The sequence below is a fragment of the Phocoena phocoena genome, chromosome 13 (assembly GCF_963924675.1).
Source record: "Phocoena phocoena chromosome 13, mPhoPho1.1, whole genome shotgun sequence".
In the NCBI taxonomy this organism is placed as follows: Eukaryota; Metazoa; Chordata; class Mammalia; order Artiodactyla; family Phocoenidae; genus Phocoena; species Phocoena phocoena.
The window spans coordinates 17,872,055-17,888,994 of record NC_089231.1 but is presented as its reverse complement, the minus strand read 5'-3'; the positions used below and the strand labels follow the sequence as shown (position 1 = coordinate 17,888,994).

The following is a 16,940-nucleotide window of genomic DNA, read 5'->3' as shown; positions in this document are numbered from 1 at the left end:
TAGCTACAAGAGTCCTGATTACATAGATGCCTTAGATAGATATTTGGAATTTTTAAAATCCAGTTTTCTTCCAAACTGAGAATGTTCACACTAAAAGGAAAAGGAAAAGGAAAAAATTGGATTTTTTTGATGGTCAGGTAGAGAATAAGGAGAAAAATAAGATAATGCAGATCGTGGAAAATGGGTGTAGAACTTGTCTGTGTTAAGAATAAGAAATTGTTACAAGAACTGCTCTAAAAACATACAAGTTGCTCTTAAAGCTTAAGGTTTCTAATTTTCAAAATAATTGACATACCCCTAAGACAGTGATAATATTAAATTCCCTTTGCAAAAGAGCATCATTTTGGAGTGTTCATTTCTTCTGCTTTTATCTGATTTTGTAGAAAATAGATGTGAGGTATTTTCTGAAATGCACACACACACACACACACACACACACATAATACATCTGTGTGCGAGAGGCATTATTTTAAAATGGCTTAATCAGCAGCCGTAGAAAGATGTATGCATTTGCAGAACCTATTATGGTCCAGCAGGGGGCCATCGAGCATGCATACAAATTAATAGCATGTTTGTTTACTTCAGTTTTCAAGTCGGGGTGCGGGGCGGTGGGGCGGTGGCGTGTGGATAGAGCAGCAGCACCAAAAACAGCAAAAGCCTCATACGTTTGGGGAGCAGCTTCCATGTGCCCCGTCAGTAGGTGTGAGGAAAGCACTGGTAGATGTGTCACAAAGCAACTAAAAAATATTTTTAATGCAGTGGAGGCAACGCTTATGCTGACGGCGGAGTGAGAGTATTCTACATATACTAGCTTTGGTAATAATATGAGATTTAGAAATAAATGTTGAAGTTCCCCATGATTGTCATTTTTAATCAGTACATCTATTTTTCCCAAGGAGGTAGAGAGGAAGATTCAAAAACTTCCATGTTTTATTTTATTTTATTTACATCAGAAACACAGGTAGAAATTTACATGTTGGCCATATAACCATCTGCCATTTTATTGTTTTTCCATATTATCAAAATTTATTTGCCACATTTTGTAAAAAATGGAAGATTTTTCAGTGTTCTAAGTTGTGTCAACAAAAGTGAAAATAATATAATATTCATATAAAAGCACGTGGCTTAAGAAAAGGAACTTAATTACATAAGTTTTCAACGGATTTTCAGATTCTCTTTGTGAGCTTATGAAACCTGCATTCACCACCAAAGAGAGTGACATCTTTGAGTTCTTTTTCACATGCTGATTGTCACCAGTCTATGTCTTTTTATGTTTCCATTTAACAAATTCATCTTTGAAGTATTCAACTGAAAACTGTGGTATATTGGAAACTTAAATCTAATTAGTGGAATACTATACCATTTTAAGACCAAATTGTCTTAAAAATAAATTAATATCAAAAGATTTTTCCTTTTTTTAAATATTGTGTTTTTTAAAATACATTTATTTATTTTTATTTATTTTTTTGGCTGCATTGGGTCTTCGTGGCTGTGAGTGGGCTTTCTCAAGTTGCGGTGAGCGGGGGGCTACTCTTTGCTGCAGTGCACGGGCTTCTCATTGCGGTGGCTTCTCTTGTTGTGGAGCACGGAGTCTAGGTGCGTGGGCTTCAGTAGTTGTGGCACAGGGGCTCAGTAGTTGTGGCTCACGGGCTCTAGAGAGCAAGCTCAGTAGTTGTGGTGTGCGGGCTTAGTCGCTCCGTGGCATGTGGGATCTTCCTGGGCCAGGGCTCGAACCCGTGTCCCTAATAGTTAATAGTCCTTAACTATTGTTAATGAAGCTTATTTGGAAGATTACAATTACATATGGAGTAAAATTTGACATTTTTATGGCATTGTACTTTATCCAGTCTTAAGCAACCCTAAGAGTAGCAGCCAGTAGGTATGGGGAATGCTCCGGCTAAACATGTGGAAACAATTTATTTACAACTGTGAAAATGCCACCGAGGGCCAACATTTTTCTCATTATGATTTAAAACATAGATTAAAACATAGATTTTAAAATTTCAAAAATACGCTTCTAGCTCAGGGTATCAGGACACTAAAGCTAAGAATGTTGTATACTTAATGTGTGTGCATATAATTATGTACACCAATGTGTATATGTATTTGTAAAATTAATGTTTTTGATTAGCACAGTATAATTATTTAAAAGGCGTATCTTAAAAATAAATTAATATTCCATTAGGCAACTAGGTATATTAATTTAGATAGTAGTCAGTCAGAAGTAAGTAGAAATTATTTTTATTAAAGTACATCTAAGAAACAATTAGAACTCAACTCACATTTGAAGATCTAATTTCTTTTAGGTACTTCTGTTGTTTAAGTTCCGAAATGTATTAAAATATATTTTCATTTGACATATTTCACTGTCCTGTACTATTTAAACTCATCTTTACCTAATATACAATTTTATATATGTTTTTCATAATATCTGCTGATAATACCCCATCACATTTAAAATGTCAGTGGGGCTGAGAAAAGAGAAACAGATAAAAATGAAAATTTGGAAGAATATTTTACTGGTCTGAAAAAAGAAAGACATTTTTTGTACTTTTATTGGCTAATATTTGTAGAGCTTCACACTGTAAATAGTAAATCATGTGTCTTAATTCTGAAAGTTCCCTTGTCTTTAAAATTGCCTGTGTTAACAAAATTCACTTTGCTAAATTTACTTTTGTTCTTTAATAATTAATCATAACCTAATATTAGCAGATACACTTTACTGCACATAAAAGAGTTGTAAAGAACTACAGTAGAAACTATTTTCTAGCTTAATCCAAATTATTATTTTAAGTAGTCTTTACATGCTGCCCTTTGAATAGTTTTCTGCTGTGACATCTTGCAACTTACTTTTTGCCAGTCATTCCTATAAAGTCTTACAAAGCCAGTTATTTAATAATATATTAACACATATACCTATTAACTACGAATTGTATTTTTTGCTTTGCTAGGCAGCTCATAGTGAAAGCAATTTATTTTTCTATTATATAGTTCCAAAACATATTGTTAAATAATGAAAGAGTGAAGAAAAAGCATTTAAAATTGTACTTCCATTTTACTATAATAAATAGACATTTCTGAATTTTGAGAGTGATGTTTTAGAGTATATTGAAATTTATGTCAAATGCAGGAAATATTTGTATCATTATGAGTGTCTCTTGGACTCTATTATTGCCAGGAATTTCTAGCATAAAGTTGGTGTGCTAAAATTAATCTGAATGTAATGTTTTGGTTTTAAAAACCCTAATGATAATGCTTGTAATACAGTTTTAAATACAGTTATAATCTCGAAGTGAATTGTGATGGACTTTACATCATTTCATTAATTTTTACTAGAATTATAGACATTGTAACATAGATAAGTCAGCTATAAAAAGCATTCTGATACTGAATCCTAAACAAAGCATCAAATTTTTGATGGCAATATTTCCAGGTCAAATCACCCAATTCTTAAAGTATATTCTCAGAGTAGTAATTGGTGGAATATTCTTCTCTAAGGTTTTAATACCTAATACAATAACAGAGCTCCATCAATATATGGCTAATAGCAGATATAAAGTATCTGCTGGTAGGCCATCTCTCATAAAACCGCCCTTAGCCTTAATTCAAATCCATTGATTCCTATTCCAGTTAAAACTGAAGAACTTAATATGTCTTTTAATCCTTTTATTGTAAGCTAGGATAAAATTAATTTTACCCTGGAACTGCACAAAGCCAATTAACATGATCTTTAGAGTTATTTAGTAAAGTGCTTCAAACTGTTAAATTTATCTTGACCTCTTGGTTGCACTCTCTGACTGCTTTTTAAATGAAGTAATCAATATCTCGCAGCCCTTTAAATAGCTTAAACTTCTCAAACATTTTACCTGTGATCTAGTTAGGCTGTAAGTAAAGGATTTACTCCTGCTCCTGGAAAGCTAGGGTCATTTATGCTAAATCTAAAGACAATTATGTACTTTTGAGGAACACTGTATGAATTAAATGGTTGTTTTAATAAAATCAAAGGCTCATATTTTGTTTAAAGTAACCCAATAATGAGGAAACATTATTTTCACACAGAACAAGTATTCTGTCTGCAACTTCAAATTTAGAACATTTATGTCCTTTACCATTGCAGGTAGCTTCTGTTTTCCACACAGGGCTAGTTGAAGGTATTAATTTTCTTACTGTGATAGGGTGATCAACCGTCCTGTCAGGAAAATGGATCTCCGTGTCACCCTTTAGCATGATTAAATGGAGGCATGTCTCTGTGAAAAAACACCAGATTTTCATGAGATGAATGAAACTGTAGAAAGATCTACTTTTGCAGAATTATCTTATTTTTAATATCTCAGAATCTCCTATTTGGTTGTCAGTTTATTTGTAGGAAAACATTGCAGCTAATTGTGTATACCTTGTATTATTTAGGAGAAAACACAGACGAAGCCAATAATTTTAAATGTTTCCAAATTTGAAAAAAAATAAAGAATCAGAAATTGCTGTGTTGTTGTTAGAATAGTAGCAGGGATGGGCATCTGTCACCTTATACATTTACTAATCAGTCAGTGTCCTTTTAGGGGATCCTTTTCTTGTTCTTACTTCTTTCCATGTTAACAAAGAGCTATCATCTCTTCAGCCCTGAGCACTGATAAAAATTACGTACCATAGAATTTCAGCATCAGTAGTGTTCATAGCCAGTTGGACAGTGTTCTTATGAGCTTGTACACATGCCAAACTTTAAGTTACACCAAGAGCTGTACTTGACAGCTAATTAAGATTTCATATTTTGGCCACTTAGCAGAGGGCACCTGTTATGATTCTTTCTATTAGCTTAAGAATAAAATTTACAAATGGCAGTTTTAAAGAACATTATTAAAACTTCCCTAAAGTCTTAATTCCTTCCCAGGAAGTGGGAGTTAGGACAAGATTGAGTTAATTAAACAAAAGGAACATAGAGGAGGAGGGGGACCAGGGTGGAGGTGGAGCTCTCCAAATGCCCCTGTTGTTTAATTTCCTACTGGAAGCAGCCCATGTGTGTTCCGTGCCCCCTCCCCCTTCGACCATGGCTGTTGCAGAGGCTGACCGGCTGGGGTCAATGCCTTGCCTATTGATCAGTATCCCTGCAGTCCCTTGCTCCAGCAGCTGCTTCATTGGCTTCTTTCAGGGCCTGCTTCAGTACATTAGAATAGAAATCCATAACCAGAGCTGTGCTCATCCAAGCAGGGGAAGAAACTAAATTAAATGGTATAAAACAATCTTGGATCAGGAGTTTGTGCCAATTCATCTTGATCTAAGATGTCACACCGGGCTCTCTGTCTGAGCACCTGGGCTAGAGGCAGCCATAGTGAAAATAGATGGAGCTGCGATCATTCATTTGTCAGCTAAGGAGCAAGGCAGCGGTTAGCAATTCCCCTCCGCAGAGGTCAGCTGACAGCACAATCAGTGCAACTGCAGAATAGAGCTTTCCTTTGAACTATTGTTATGTAGCATGCTCTTGATGAGACAAGGGGGGAGGGGAGCTTGGTTGGCTTCCTGTTTCAAGAAGACTATGTAAAGAATAAAATGTGTACTACATGAATCTAGATGTAGTCGCCCAGAGCTCTTACTCCTTGTGTCTGTTCCTGTACAGAAATAAAGTTGGTTTTAAATGCATGTGCTGAGGTATAGATTATCAAACTGTTAAATATCACTTTGTCTAGAATTAGGGTCTATTTTCATCCTTCTAAACACAGAGGCAGTGATTATTGATTTTTCTTCCTTTTTAGTATGGTTAAGCTTTTAGGGTGTTTTCCCCCTTCGGTTACTATAAACTATCCCAGATCAGTGTCATACTTTGAATCTGTACTCACGTGTACATGCCAATACTTTTACTAACATTTCCTCTTTGTCTTTAAAAAGTTAGAAAAAATATCCGTGAAGAGACAGAAATGCATACTATGGTATCAGATGGGAAGATATGTCTTATGTAACTGAAATATTCTTAAACATTTTAATTGAGGCTTTTTACAAGAAATGTTAATTCATGAAATATGACTTATGACTTTGGAAGTTATAAAATAATTTTATAACATTGGGGGAACATTATTAGAAAGTTGTCTGCATGTGATTTGAAATATACCAAACACAATAAAGCAAATTAGGAAAATAATAGCTAAAATTTTACATGAAAGAATTAGAATATTTTTAAAGATGGATCTATTTTCTGTTGTCTCATTTCAGATTTTGTCTTTCTATACATGCTTTAAAACTAATGGCAATTTTCCTAAACTAACTTTTTTTTTTAAACAATAAAATGTGACACGCAGAAGCTAAGAAACTATAGCAACAACAAGAGCAAATCTTTTTCGTTCTCAATCGCACCAAAATTTTCTTGGAATCCAAATAAACGGTAACTACTCTTTGATGTTACCACCTCAGCTTCCTAGATAACTAATCTCCCATTTTTCCTTAAGTGCTTTAATGCCACTTTTTTACTCAGTGATTCCTTTCCAACTCTTAACATCTTTGTAATATCTTTCCATTTTCATTTCTTAGATTCAGCTGGGTCCTCTTGCCCACATCCTATTCTGTCTCTCAGCACAGCTAAATAAATGGAATTTAAGTGTACTAAGAAGCCTTGTGCTCTAGGTTTTTGTTTTTTAATTTGGCTTCTGGAAGGGCCAGACCTACCTCTCTTGCAAGGGTTTTAAAAATTTTGTTTTACTTTTGTTTTAGTTAATGAGGATTTTTTAAAGGATTCAGAGCATGACACCACCAAATATCTTTCTGTAGTGTTTCTGTCAACTACCCAGACCTCACCAGGATCTGGAAGCCATCCACTTCTCTGCATCTCCTATTTAACATCCCAACACCAAACCAACCTGAATCTCTCACTTTCATTTCTACAATACCCTGTTTATTGCTCATCTCATTTCCAGCATTCTTCATACACGTTCAGAGTGTTTTTCTAACACCCTAAATTCTGTTGTTCAAAGGGTTGAACAATGCGAATATGACCAGTAGAGTCATCTATGATTTGCCCCTTTCCTGACTGTCGCCTCCCGTTCTACCATTCCCTTCTTGCCCGTAGCATTCCAGCCCCGTGGCCTACTCTTGCAATAGAAATCAACAATTCTTTGTTTTAGGTTCTTACACGTACTATTCTCTTAGACCATAAAGTTCTCATTGATTTTTCACCTTTACATTTCTAATTCCTGTTTAGTTGCCGTTAAATACAATGAGGACAGGGACTTTGCTTTTCTTATCCCTATTAATTCATCTTAATTCATCCCGTATCAATTCATTAGTTCATATTTGCATAATGCCATGCACACACTCCATCTTTGGTCCTTATATGCTGAATGACTGAGTAGCTGATGGAATGAATCGTGAATTCTGCCACCACTGGTGCTCCACCACCGGTCACCACTTGACCATCGCATGAGCCGTCTTTTGCTTCTACTTGACACCAGTCTTGCTTTACCTCACAGTCCCCCTCCCATACTACTGCTATCATGAGCTTTCTGACAATAAATCTCAAGTAACCAGCTTATACAGAATTGTTCAGTGGCTTTCCATTAGCCTAAAGTTAAAAGTCTTCAGCTTGCTGTACAAAGGCCTCTTGTTTTAGTACCTATTTAGCTTCCCCTTTTGTCATTCCCTGCCTTACTTGCAGTAGTATAGAATGACAAAAGGAAAAAAAGAAACAAACGAAGAGACAAAATAAAACATCTAAAAGTATTCCGAGGCCCCTGCTGCTAATTTCTTGGTTGGCATACTGCTCTGAGGACCCTTCACTGTATTGATTTAATTAATGTATAGAACAATGGATTGAAAGAAGCCAGAAAAGCTGGATGGGTTAATATTAGAAAGAGCAGAAAGCTGACCTCCAATCAAGATGGCTTCAGAAGTTCACTTTTGAAATCCCTCTGTACTAAATGTATAGCTATGATGGATTAAATATACAAATAGAAAACCAACAAGGCATAACTAGGCTCAAGAAAGATAGATATCATTGTGGACAAGTAATGGAATAGACATGCAGTGATCTGGACTAAAACCAATAGTTGCTTTCCAGAAGCAGGCTTTGGCTCCTATGAGCAAAGAGGACTTAAAATATGCAATGAATAGAGCTTAAGGCCAGGAGCTAGTTTATGGCTTCCTCGGTTCCTGGAAGGACATGGAAAGAATATGAATACATTGCTATTCGGTTAAAATTGAGGTTGTATTATTAAAGGAGTAGAGGAAAATGGGTGCTCACTATGTGACTTGTACTGTTAACCATAATAGAAAATAATGAAAAGAAGTGAGCTGTGTTCAATCTGGGAACCTAGAAATAAAGCAAAGAGAAAGAGAGAACAGAGAGAAAACCTAAAGGAAGTGGGAGAAATGATAAAAATAACAGCAGAAATTAGTGAAATAGAAAGCTGAAACAGTAAGATCAAAACCACAGTATTTTTGGAAATCTGATAAAATATATATTTCTAGAAAAACTGATTAAGAAAGGCATGAAAAATAATATTAGAGAAGGCACAAGGAAATAATACTTAAAAGGATTCATAGCAACTGATACCATTGAGATTTTTAAATCATAGAGAACACTCTAAATAACTTCAGACCAATACATTTAAAAACTTAGATGAAATGGGTAATTCTAAAGCTATAAGCTATCCAAAATGATTCAAGAAGAAACAGAAAATCAAACCAAATAACTAAGTATTACAGAAAATGAATTCATAATAAAAAAAGATTCCTTCTTCCACCCTTGCACCTTCCCTGCCCCTGCATCCCCTGCTCCCTGACTCGAGAAGGGGAGCGTCCTGAGACACAGGCCCTGGTCATTTTAGAGGAGAATTGTCATCTAACTTCAAGAATCCTTTAACTGTTTTCAAAGAATTGGGGAGTGAAAGTTAACCCAGTTTTGGAGGTTTGTATTATATTGCTACCAAGACCCAACAAGAATAGTACCTGAAAAGAAAATCATAGTTCAATCTTGCCTACGGACATAAACCCAAAAAACTCTATTAGCAAATTTAGTTCAGAGTCTGTCTATTGGCCTATTTACCTACCTACCTACCTACCTACCTATCTATCTATTGATCTCCATTCATCCATGTACTCTGAGTTTACCCCTGGAATGCAAGCATAGTTCAAGGCCAGAAAATATACATTTCAGGTAACGTTGATATGGTTATATAATAGATAGATATAGATATAATAGATTAAAAGTATTTGATAAGGTCAGGATCATGGTGACCTCTAGGGCAAGAGGGAGGCATAGTAAAGTCAAGACACAATCCATGGTAGGCTTTAGTTATATCCACATTAATTAATTACTTTTAAAAATCTGCAAGCACCTATGGAAAACATTAAGATTTTATAAAGTTACTTGTATACATGTATATTTCATGATATTCTTTATATATTCTCAATGTAATTCTTTTGATGTTTGTGATATCATATAATAAATGTCAAACAAAAAAATAAAAGATAGACCACTTACAGAAACAAGTAGAACTAGAAAAGGGTAGGACTGAGCAAAAGACCAAATCTTGGGAGCATTTGGGAGAATGAATGAGGTGTAGTTACCTTAGAGAAAGGCTGGGAAAGTAAATTTTAAGAAGTAGTGTTGTGTGTTAAGAATGTGATTCCCCATTACCTAGTTACTGATACTTTAATAAAGATTTCAAATTGTTCTCCATTATGTTTTGGGTGTCATGCTGGTATTTCTTCTGCATATGAAATTATACTGAGCTTTGCCCAGGTTGTGAGTACTTCTTCAAACGGTGGATTGGGCTTCTGCATTCTGGTCCATCTGGACAAAATATTCATCCTTTGCCTTCATCTTGTTGTCCATCTCTCTTATTTCCTGGCAAACTTCCACTTATCTTTTGAGTTTTAAATTCAGCATTTCCTCCTTTGTGGACTACTTATTTTCCCGTTTGCAATTCCCTGGCCCAGAGTAGGTGCTCGATAAATATTTGTAAAGTTAGTGGGCAAATTAATAAATGAGTTAGCAATTTTTTCTTAAAAACAGCTTTATTTAGGTATGACTTATAGTCCATAAAATTCATCCTTTAAAATGTAGAATCCAGCGATTCTTAGTATATTTGGAGTTGTGCAGATATCATAATGTAATTTTATAAGTTTTTCATCTCAAAAACCTAGTACTCATTAGCCATCATTAACCATTTCATCCAATTTCATTCTTTTGCACATGGAAAACCAGTTGTTCCAGTGTCATTTGTTGAAAAGCCTGTTCATTCCTGAGTGACCAATCTGGAATGTGTTTCTTATCATATGTACTGATAGTCTTTTAATTTCTATTCTTATGTTTTGGTTTTCAGGTTGCTTATCAAGTGTCCCACAAATGAAAAAAATTTCCACATCTTATGAGGAAAGACGAAAGCAAGCTACTGCTATTGTTTTACTAGGAGTAATAGGAGCTGAATTTGGTGCAGAAATTGAACCTCCTAAACTGCTGACCAGACCTCGAAGCTCTAGTCAAATTCCTGAGGGATTTGGTTTGACTAGTGGTGGATCCAACTACTCACTGGCCAGACATACTTGTAAGTTAAAAATTCCTAATGCCGATCTACTGCTTCTCAGTACATATTACCTGTTAACAAAATCTCAGAATATTGAACATATCCTGAGTTTTAGCTCAGATAGAATGCTTAAATGACATTGGAAAGCAGCACAATCTATTTGGCACATTGCCCTGTAGTTATAGTTCTGGGACTTCTTTTTAAAAGTTAAAACATGGTCTTTTAAATGCTTTTCTTAAAATAACACATTTCTGAGCTTTGTGTTTCCACATTTTGGTCAAGACTTTAGCCAAAACTTCTAACTTCTAAAATAATTTCTGAAAAACTATGCAATGCATCTTGTCCTGAATGTGATTTGAAAAGTCAGGGGTGGAAAACCAATTTTTTGTTTTTTAAAAAGTGTGTGTGTGTGTGTGTGTGTGTGTGTGTGTGTATAAATATATATATATGTATTTTAAAGAATGTGAATGAGGAACTACGAATTACTTCTGTAATTTAAAAAGTATTCCAATAAAATTATTCCAATAATGACTAAAAAATTACATTCAGAGCTCAAAGGGTTTGTGTCATATTGCTACTTTTGGTTCTGTGGTTGGTATGTTAATAATAGGTAAGGGTATTTTATAATGAGGTCTTTTGGTCCTTTAGTGTCAGAACTCCCTTAGGTAAGGACAGAATGTACCTACCATATTGCAGAATCATTTCTAACAAATGTGCCATCTTAACTACCAAATATAATCCTACCGATTATATCAAGATATTCTTTGTAGCATAAATTGCAATGTGTTCTTTTGGGGTTTGGGCTTTTAAGCAAGGGGAAAAGATATAGGCTACTTTGTTAGTTATGACAGCAGAGAAGTTCACTAGATCATTGTCACATACTTTTCCGGAGAAACCAGGGAGCCATACTGGCGGCTTTATTGTTAAAGCCCTCCTACAGACTTAGCGGCCTGCCTATCCTCCCTCCCCACCAGACCCCAACCCCTTTTTAGATTCTTAATCCAACAAATACATGTTAGTGGTTGGTAATCTCTTGATCTCTGTTTGACATTGAGAATCAGGGAGTAATAATAGGAATACCACCAACAACAATAATAAAGCAACCACATAATTCTTTTCAGCATGATTTTAAGCTCTTTACATGCACTAACTCACTTAATCCTCACAATAACCCTATCAAGTGGGCTGTTCCTCAATTATTTCCATTTTACGCGTAAGGCCAATTGAGCACAGAGAGGTTTCATTAACCTGGCTGAGATCCTTCCTGCAGGAAATGGCAGTTTTTGTCTTAACACGGGCTGTTGGTTCTAGAGCTCATGCTTTTGACCATTGTGTAAACTGCTACTGCTCAATGATTTCTGGTGGAAAAGGGTTTAATGACTAACATGTGCTATTAGTTTATAATTTAAAAATTTATTTTCTGTCTCTTCGTTTGATCATCAAAATAGAAATGAAGATTTCTTCAAAGTAGCTCAGCCAAAATGTAGTAAAACCTGAATTTGAACTCAAGCTTCTTGCGACCTGAAAACCCACACTCTTCCTATTTTCCCTCCGGGCACGTCCACTTCCCCTCTCCTGCAGAGGCCTCTTCATCTTTTCCCAGGTTCTTCAGGTTCCCTGTTTTCCATTCATAAAACCCTGCTCAAATCTCACCTTCTCTACCAAGGGCTCTTTAATGGGCCCAACCTTTCCATGTCACTCCAGATAGCCTAGGACTTATACAGAGAGAGCCTTATTTAGAATCTTGACAGAATACTAGAGGTTAGTGAAACCTTGACATGATTTAGTCCAGTGGCTTTCAAACTTTTTTGCTCACCATCTCTCTAATGAGTATCAAGAAATGTCTAATCCCTTGCACATTTTTATATTGACAGCTAAAACTTTTTTTTAACATCTTTATTGGAGTATAATTGCTTTACAATGGTGTGTTAGTTTCTGCTTTATAACAAAGTGAATCAGCTATACGTAGTGTTAGTTTCTGCTTTATAACAAAGTGAATCAGCTATACGTATACATATACTGCCATATCTCCTCCCTCTTGCATCTCCCTCCCACCCTCCTTATCCCACCCCTCTAGGTGGTCACAAAGCACCGAGCTGATCTCCCTGTGCTATGCAGCTACTTCCCACTAGCTATCTATTTTACATTTGGTAGTGTATATATGTCCATGCCACTCTCTCACTTTGTCTCAGCTGACCCTTGTCCCTCTCCAGGTCCTCAAGTCCATTCTCTATGTCTGTGTCTTTATTCCTGTCCTGCCCCTAGGTTCGTCAGAACCTTTTTTTTTTTTTTTTTTTTTTAGATTTCATACATATGTGTTAGCATATGGTATTTGTTTTTCCCTTTCTGACTTACTTCATTCTGTATGACAGACTCTAGGTCCATCCACCTCGCCACAAATAACTCAATTTCATTTCTTTTTATGGCTGAGTAATATTCCATAGTATATATGTGCCACATCTTCTTTATCCATTCTTCTGTCAGTGGACACTTAGGTTGCTTCCATGTCCTGGCTATTGTAAACAGAGCTGTAGTGAACATTGTGGTACATGACTCTTCGAATTAATGGTTTTCTCGGGTATATGCCCATTAGTGGGATTGCTGGGTTGTATGGTAGTTCCATTTTTAGTTTTTTAAGAAACCTCCATACTGTTCTCCATAGTGTGACAGCTAAAACTTTTTAATAGTAAGTTTAAACATTTGCAAAAGATATAATTTTGAGGATATTGTGAATATTGACATTTAAAAATAAAACTATTGTTCTTTTAAATATATTCAGTAGAATATTCAGCATAACTGTTTGATACCCATAATCATCCATTAAAAAAACTGCATGACAGACTTTCCTTTAAATGTCAGAAATCTTACATCCTTGATTATTTTCCTTGAAGAGAGAAAATGTCTACTCTCACAGTTTTAGTGAAGGTGTTAATTTGCATATTTAGCATCCCAAAATCAATTCCTTTAAACTAACTTTGCCGTAAAACTACGTGTGCTTACAAAACTATGTGTTCCTTGAAAAGTTTTAAGATGCTCCCTTTTGAAGGGATTACTTATTTTGAAGGCTACTGATTTAGTCCAACATGTTTTATATAATATTTCAACAGCATTCATTTGTATTTTATATTTTCCGGCAAGGAAAGTAAACATAAATGTTGTTTCTCTGGAATTTTCATATAGCTTATTATCTTAGTATCTGTATATAAATGTAGGAACATCATAAATTAATGAATGGCTGACTGATTTTCATCCAAGCCATTGGATGGTTGCTAGGCAGATTAGTTTACACCACATTATCTTAGTTATCTAGACTAATACTGTTATCGTCTGTTTTCTAACCACAGTTTATCTTTATATGAAATTCTGATATTCATGAATTTGCTTCTGTAGGTCTTTTCTTTTGACTTATAGTTTCATCTGCAAATTGTTACTGCTGTAACTAGAAAAAGAGGAAATGGGTTAGTTGAAAAGAGGCAATTTTTAAGAAGCTATAGCACAGTAGAAATAGAGATTTTTCAAAGAAGCCCTAGGAATTGATAAAAGAACCAAAGGGTCTTAGTACTGCTCTCTGGTTTATTAAAATTCAGGGAGCTGAACTACAGTAAAGGGGTCCCGAAGCCTATTTCTGACATGATGGAAACCCTGGGCTGAGCTGTGCTATGGAGGGACTTTTGCCTGGGGCTACCTCAACTTTCCCAGGCAAGGGAAATAAAATTTACCCAAACATTTAAAATAGTGAAGCCTTTTGGAATCAAGTTTGTTCTTGGAGCACTTTGGATCAAGAATGTAGATGTAGATAGGGCAGAAGGTAATGTTTCTTAGCAAATAATATTTATAATTCATTGTAACAAAAGACAGATTCTGAGAGGTTTCTTAGGAAGCAGAAATCGTATATAAAAATGAATAGTATAGTACCTATTGGAACAAGTTCAAAATGTATAAAATGTCCATGTTATTTTCCTCTTATTATGGTTGCCCTATTTTATTTTAATAATTTTAAAGTATTTTCAAGATCTCCTGAGTTTCTTTTGTTTGTTTGTTTGTTTGTTTTGTTTTTTTGCGGTACGCGGGCCTCTCACTGTTGTGGCCTCTGCCGTTGCGGAGCACAGGCTTCGGACGCACAGGCTCAGTGGCCGTGGCTCACGGGCCCAGCCGCTCCGTGGCATGTGGGATCTTCCCGGACCGGGGCATGAACCCGTGTCCCCTGCATCGGCAGGCGGACTCTCACCCACTGTGCCACCAGGGAAGCCCCTGAGTTTCTTTTAACTTCCATCCCGTTGTCCTTTTTTTCCCTCAAAGGTCTTAGATTCCTTGGTGGTAGATTTGCATAATACCACAGGGATTTTTAAGAATTGGGATGTCTTGATTAAATTTATGTTTATCAGTTTAAATCTTGCTCTCTCTTTAAAAAATGTTTTTTGATTATTTGGAATCTATAGATGGTTTATTTTATTTTTAAAATTTTTTGGCTGTGCCATGTGGGATCTTAGTTCCCCGACCAGGGATTGAACCCATGCCCCCTGCATTGGGAGCAAGGAGTCCCAACCACTGGACCACCAGGGAAGTCCCACATCTTGCTCTCTTGATTGGAAACAGTCAGATGTCTAAATGTTCTGTGTGTTACTTGGGCTCTTTTCAATGAGTTCTGTGTAATATTAACCTGCTATAATGTTAACCTGCCGGAAGTTACTGTATGTATCGCTATGGTATTTGTTTATGTGGCATTTAGAATGTATTACCATTAAATATTTAGTCTTTATGGCATCCTGTTGAATGAGATAATAATTATTATCCTCATTCTGAGATAAGACCATTAAGATACAATATTTTTTGAAGTTTAATTGCTAGAGTTCTAGCCTTCCTCGTAAAGCCATTCTGTGAAAACTCATAATGTAGTCAAATTCCAATCATCCATATTGATGGGGAGGGCGGGGAGAGACACTGATGCCTAATTCAAAAGTCATACATAGTTTTATAATACATTTTATACTTATGTTGGAATATATATGAATCTTTTGTGGGTGTTACATTTTACATAAAGTGTCAAAATCACATATTGAAGACAAAGCTGAAGGACTCTGGAGATTAAGAGGCCTAGACCAGGCTACTCTGTGACCTTGTACTCTTGGGAAGCAAAGCGACCCTCTGGGTTGCAGTTTCCTCTTGTATTAAAGAAAGAGCAGGAACTGTTCTGTCTTTAAAGCCCCTTTCGGTCCAATTAGTCTCTGCTTCTGAAGTGAAATGGAAAACATCCCAGGAAGTTTCCCTTCTTCATCTTCCCAGTTTCCTCTCCATGTAGGGATGGATGCTTTCTTGTGTCTCATCAACTCAACTTCAATAGAGACCTTCCTTAATTTTTATTCCAATCCACAAATGAGGCATTGTTAGAATATCTTAGGGAATTATTTATAATGTTACCTTCTAGGTCTTTTGGTTCATTCTTTCATTTGGTCTCTTCTGCTCATTTTATAATTGTGGAATGATGCTGGCGCATCTGTAGTAGATCACATTTTGATCTCTCATTAGCTTTCTGACTTTCGGCAAGTGTTGTAACTCACTTCCCTAGGCAGCCAACTCTGAGACAGACTAGTGTGTGGGAGTATCCTTGGCATCAGTACCTTGAGGGAGTGAAAGAGGCAGGGTTGGGCAGAGGGAGAAGTTGAATTGCATTTCAATTGCCTAGAAAGCTTCAGTGACCTTGGGAACTCTGGAGCTGGGATAGACTTTGGACTTGTCCTGAATTGAGTCTAAGGCCTCAGCCTTTAAGTCCCATGTCATTCAGTCATTGGATCTGTGGTGCCCTGAGGAAGGGGTGTGATCTTGGGTGAGGCAGCCCTTTTCATCCTGGGGCAAATCCCACAGAAGGAATCAGCTGAGTCTTTTCAGCCATGAACAGCAGCAAGAGCTTGGGGAGTGGTTGCTTCCATCGTGGAGGGGAGGAGATGGGCAGCCTCTCCAGGCTTCTGCTCAGCATGTTATTCCTGTGTGTCCCAGCTCCCCCTTGTGTCCACAGACGTGGAGGGAGGTACCACCATTTATTTAACACACTGTCTATTCCAAGTCCATATGTATCTCTTGTTACCCTGCAAGACAGATATTTTATCCAACATGAGGCACATTAATAATAGCTGATTCCTGAGCGTTTACTCTGTGCCAGGCATTTTGCTATGCTCTTTACATGTATTATCTTATTTAATCTTCAAAACATATCAATTAAACACTATTACCATTTATCAGATGAGGACACTGAAGCTTTGCTCAGTACTCACTGAACATTGATGAAGTTGAATTAAACTTTCTTCTTGCAGACAGTAAATTGAAGGCATAGGTCAAACGTTTTAACATCATACTGCTAAAAAGTGTCAGGCCCGGACTTGAACACTTGTCTTCCAAATCTAAATCAGTGTATGTTCACCATTTCACACAGTTGTCTTG

At 36.3% G+C, this 16,940-nt stretch overlaps 1 protein-coding gene across 2 annotated transcripts in view; it reads left to right on the top strand.

The window, feature by feature from the left end:
- WDR7 (WD repeat domain 7) overlaps window positions 1-16,940 on the top strand; it is a 351,427-nt gene that overhangs the window by 180,791 nt on the left and 153,696 nt on the right. For both annotated transcript variants that reach the window (XM_065889408.1, XM_065889409.1), the window contains one exon: window positions 10,305-10,526. In XM_065889408.1, coding sequence (XP_065745480.1) covers window positions 10,305-10,526 — 222 coding nt within the window. The remainder of the gene's footprint in view (window positions 1-10,304; window positions 10,527-16,940) is intronic.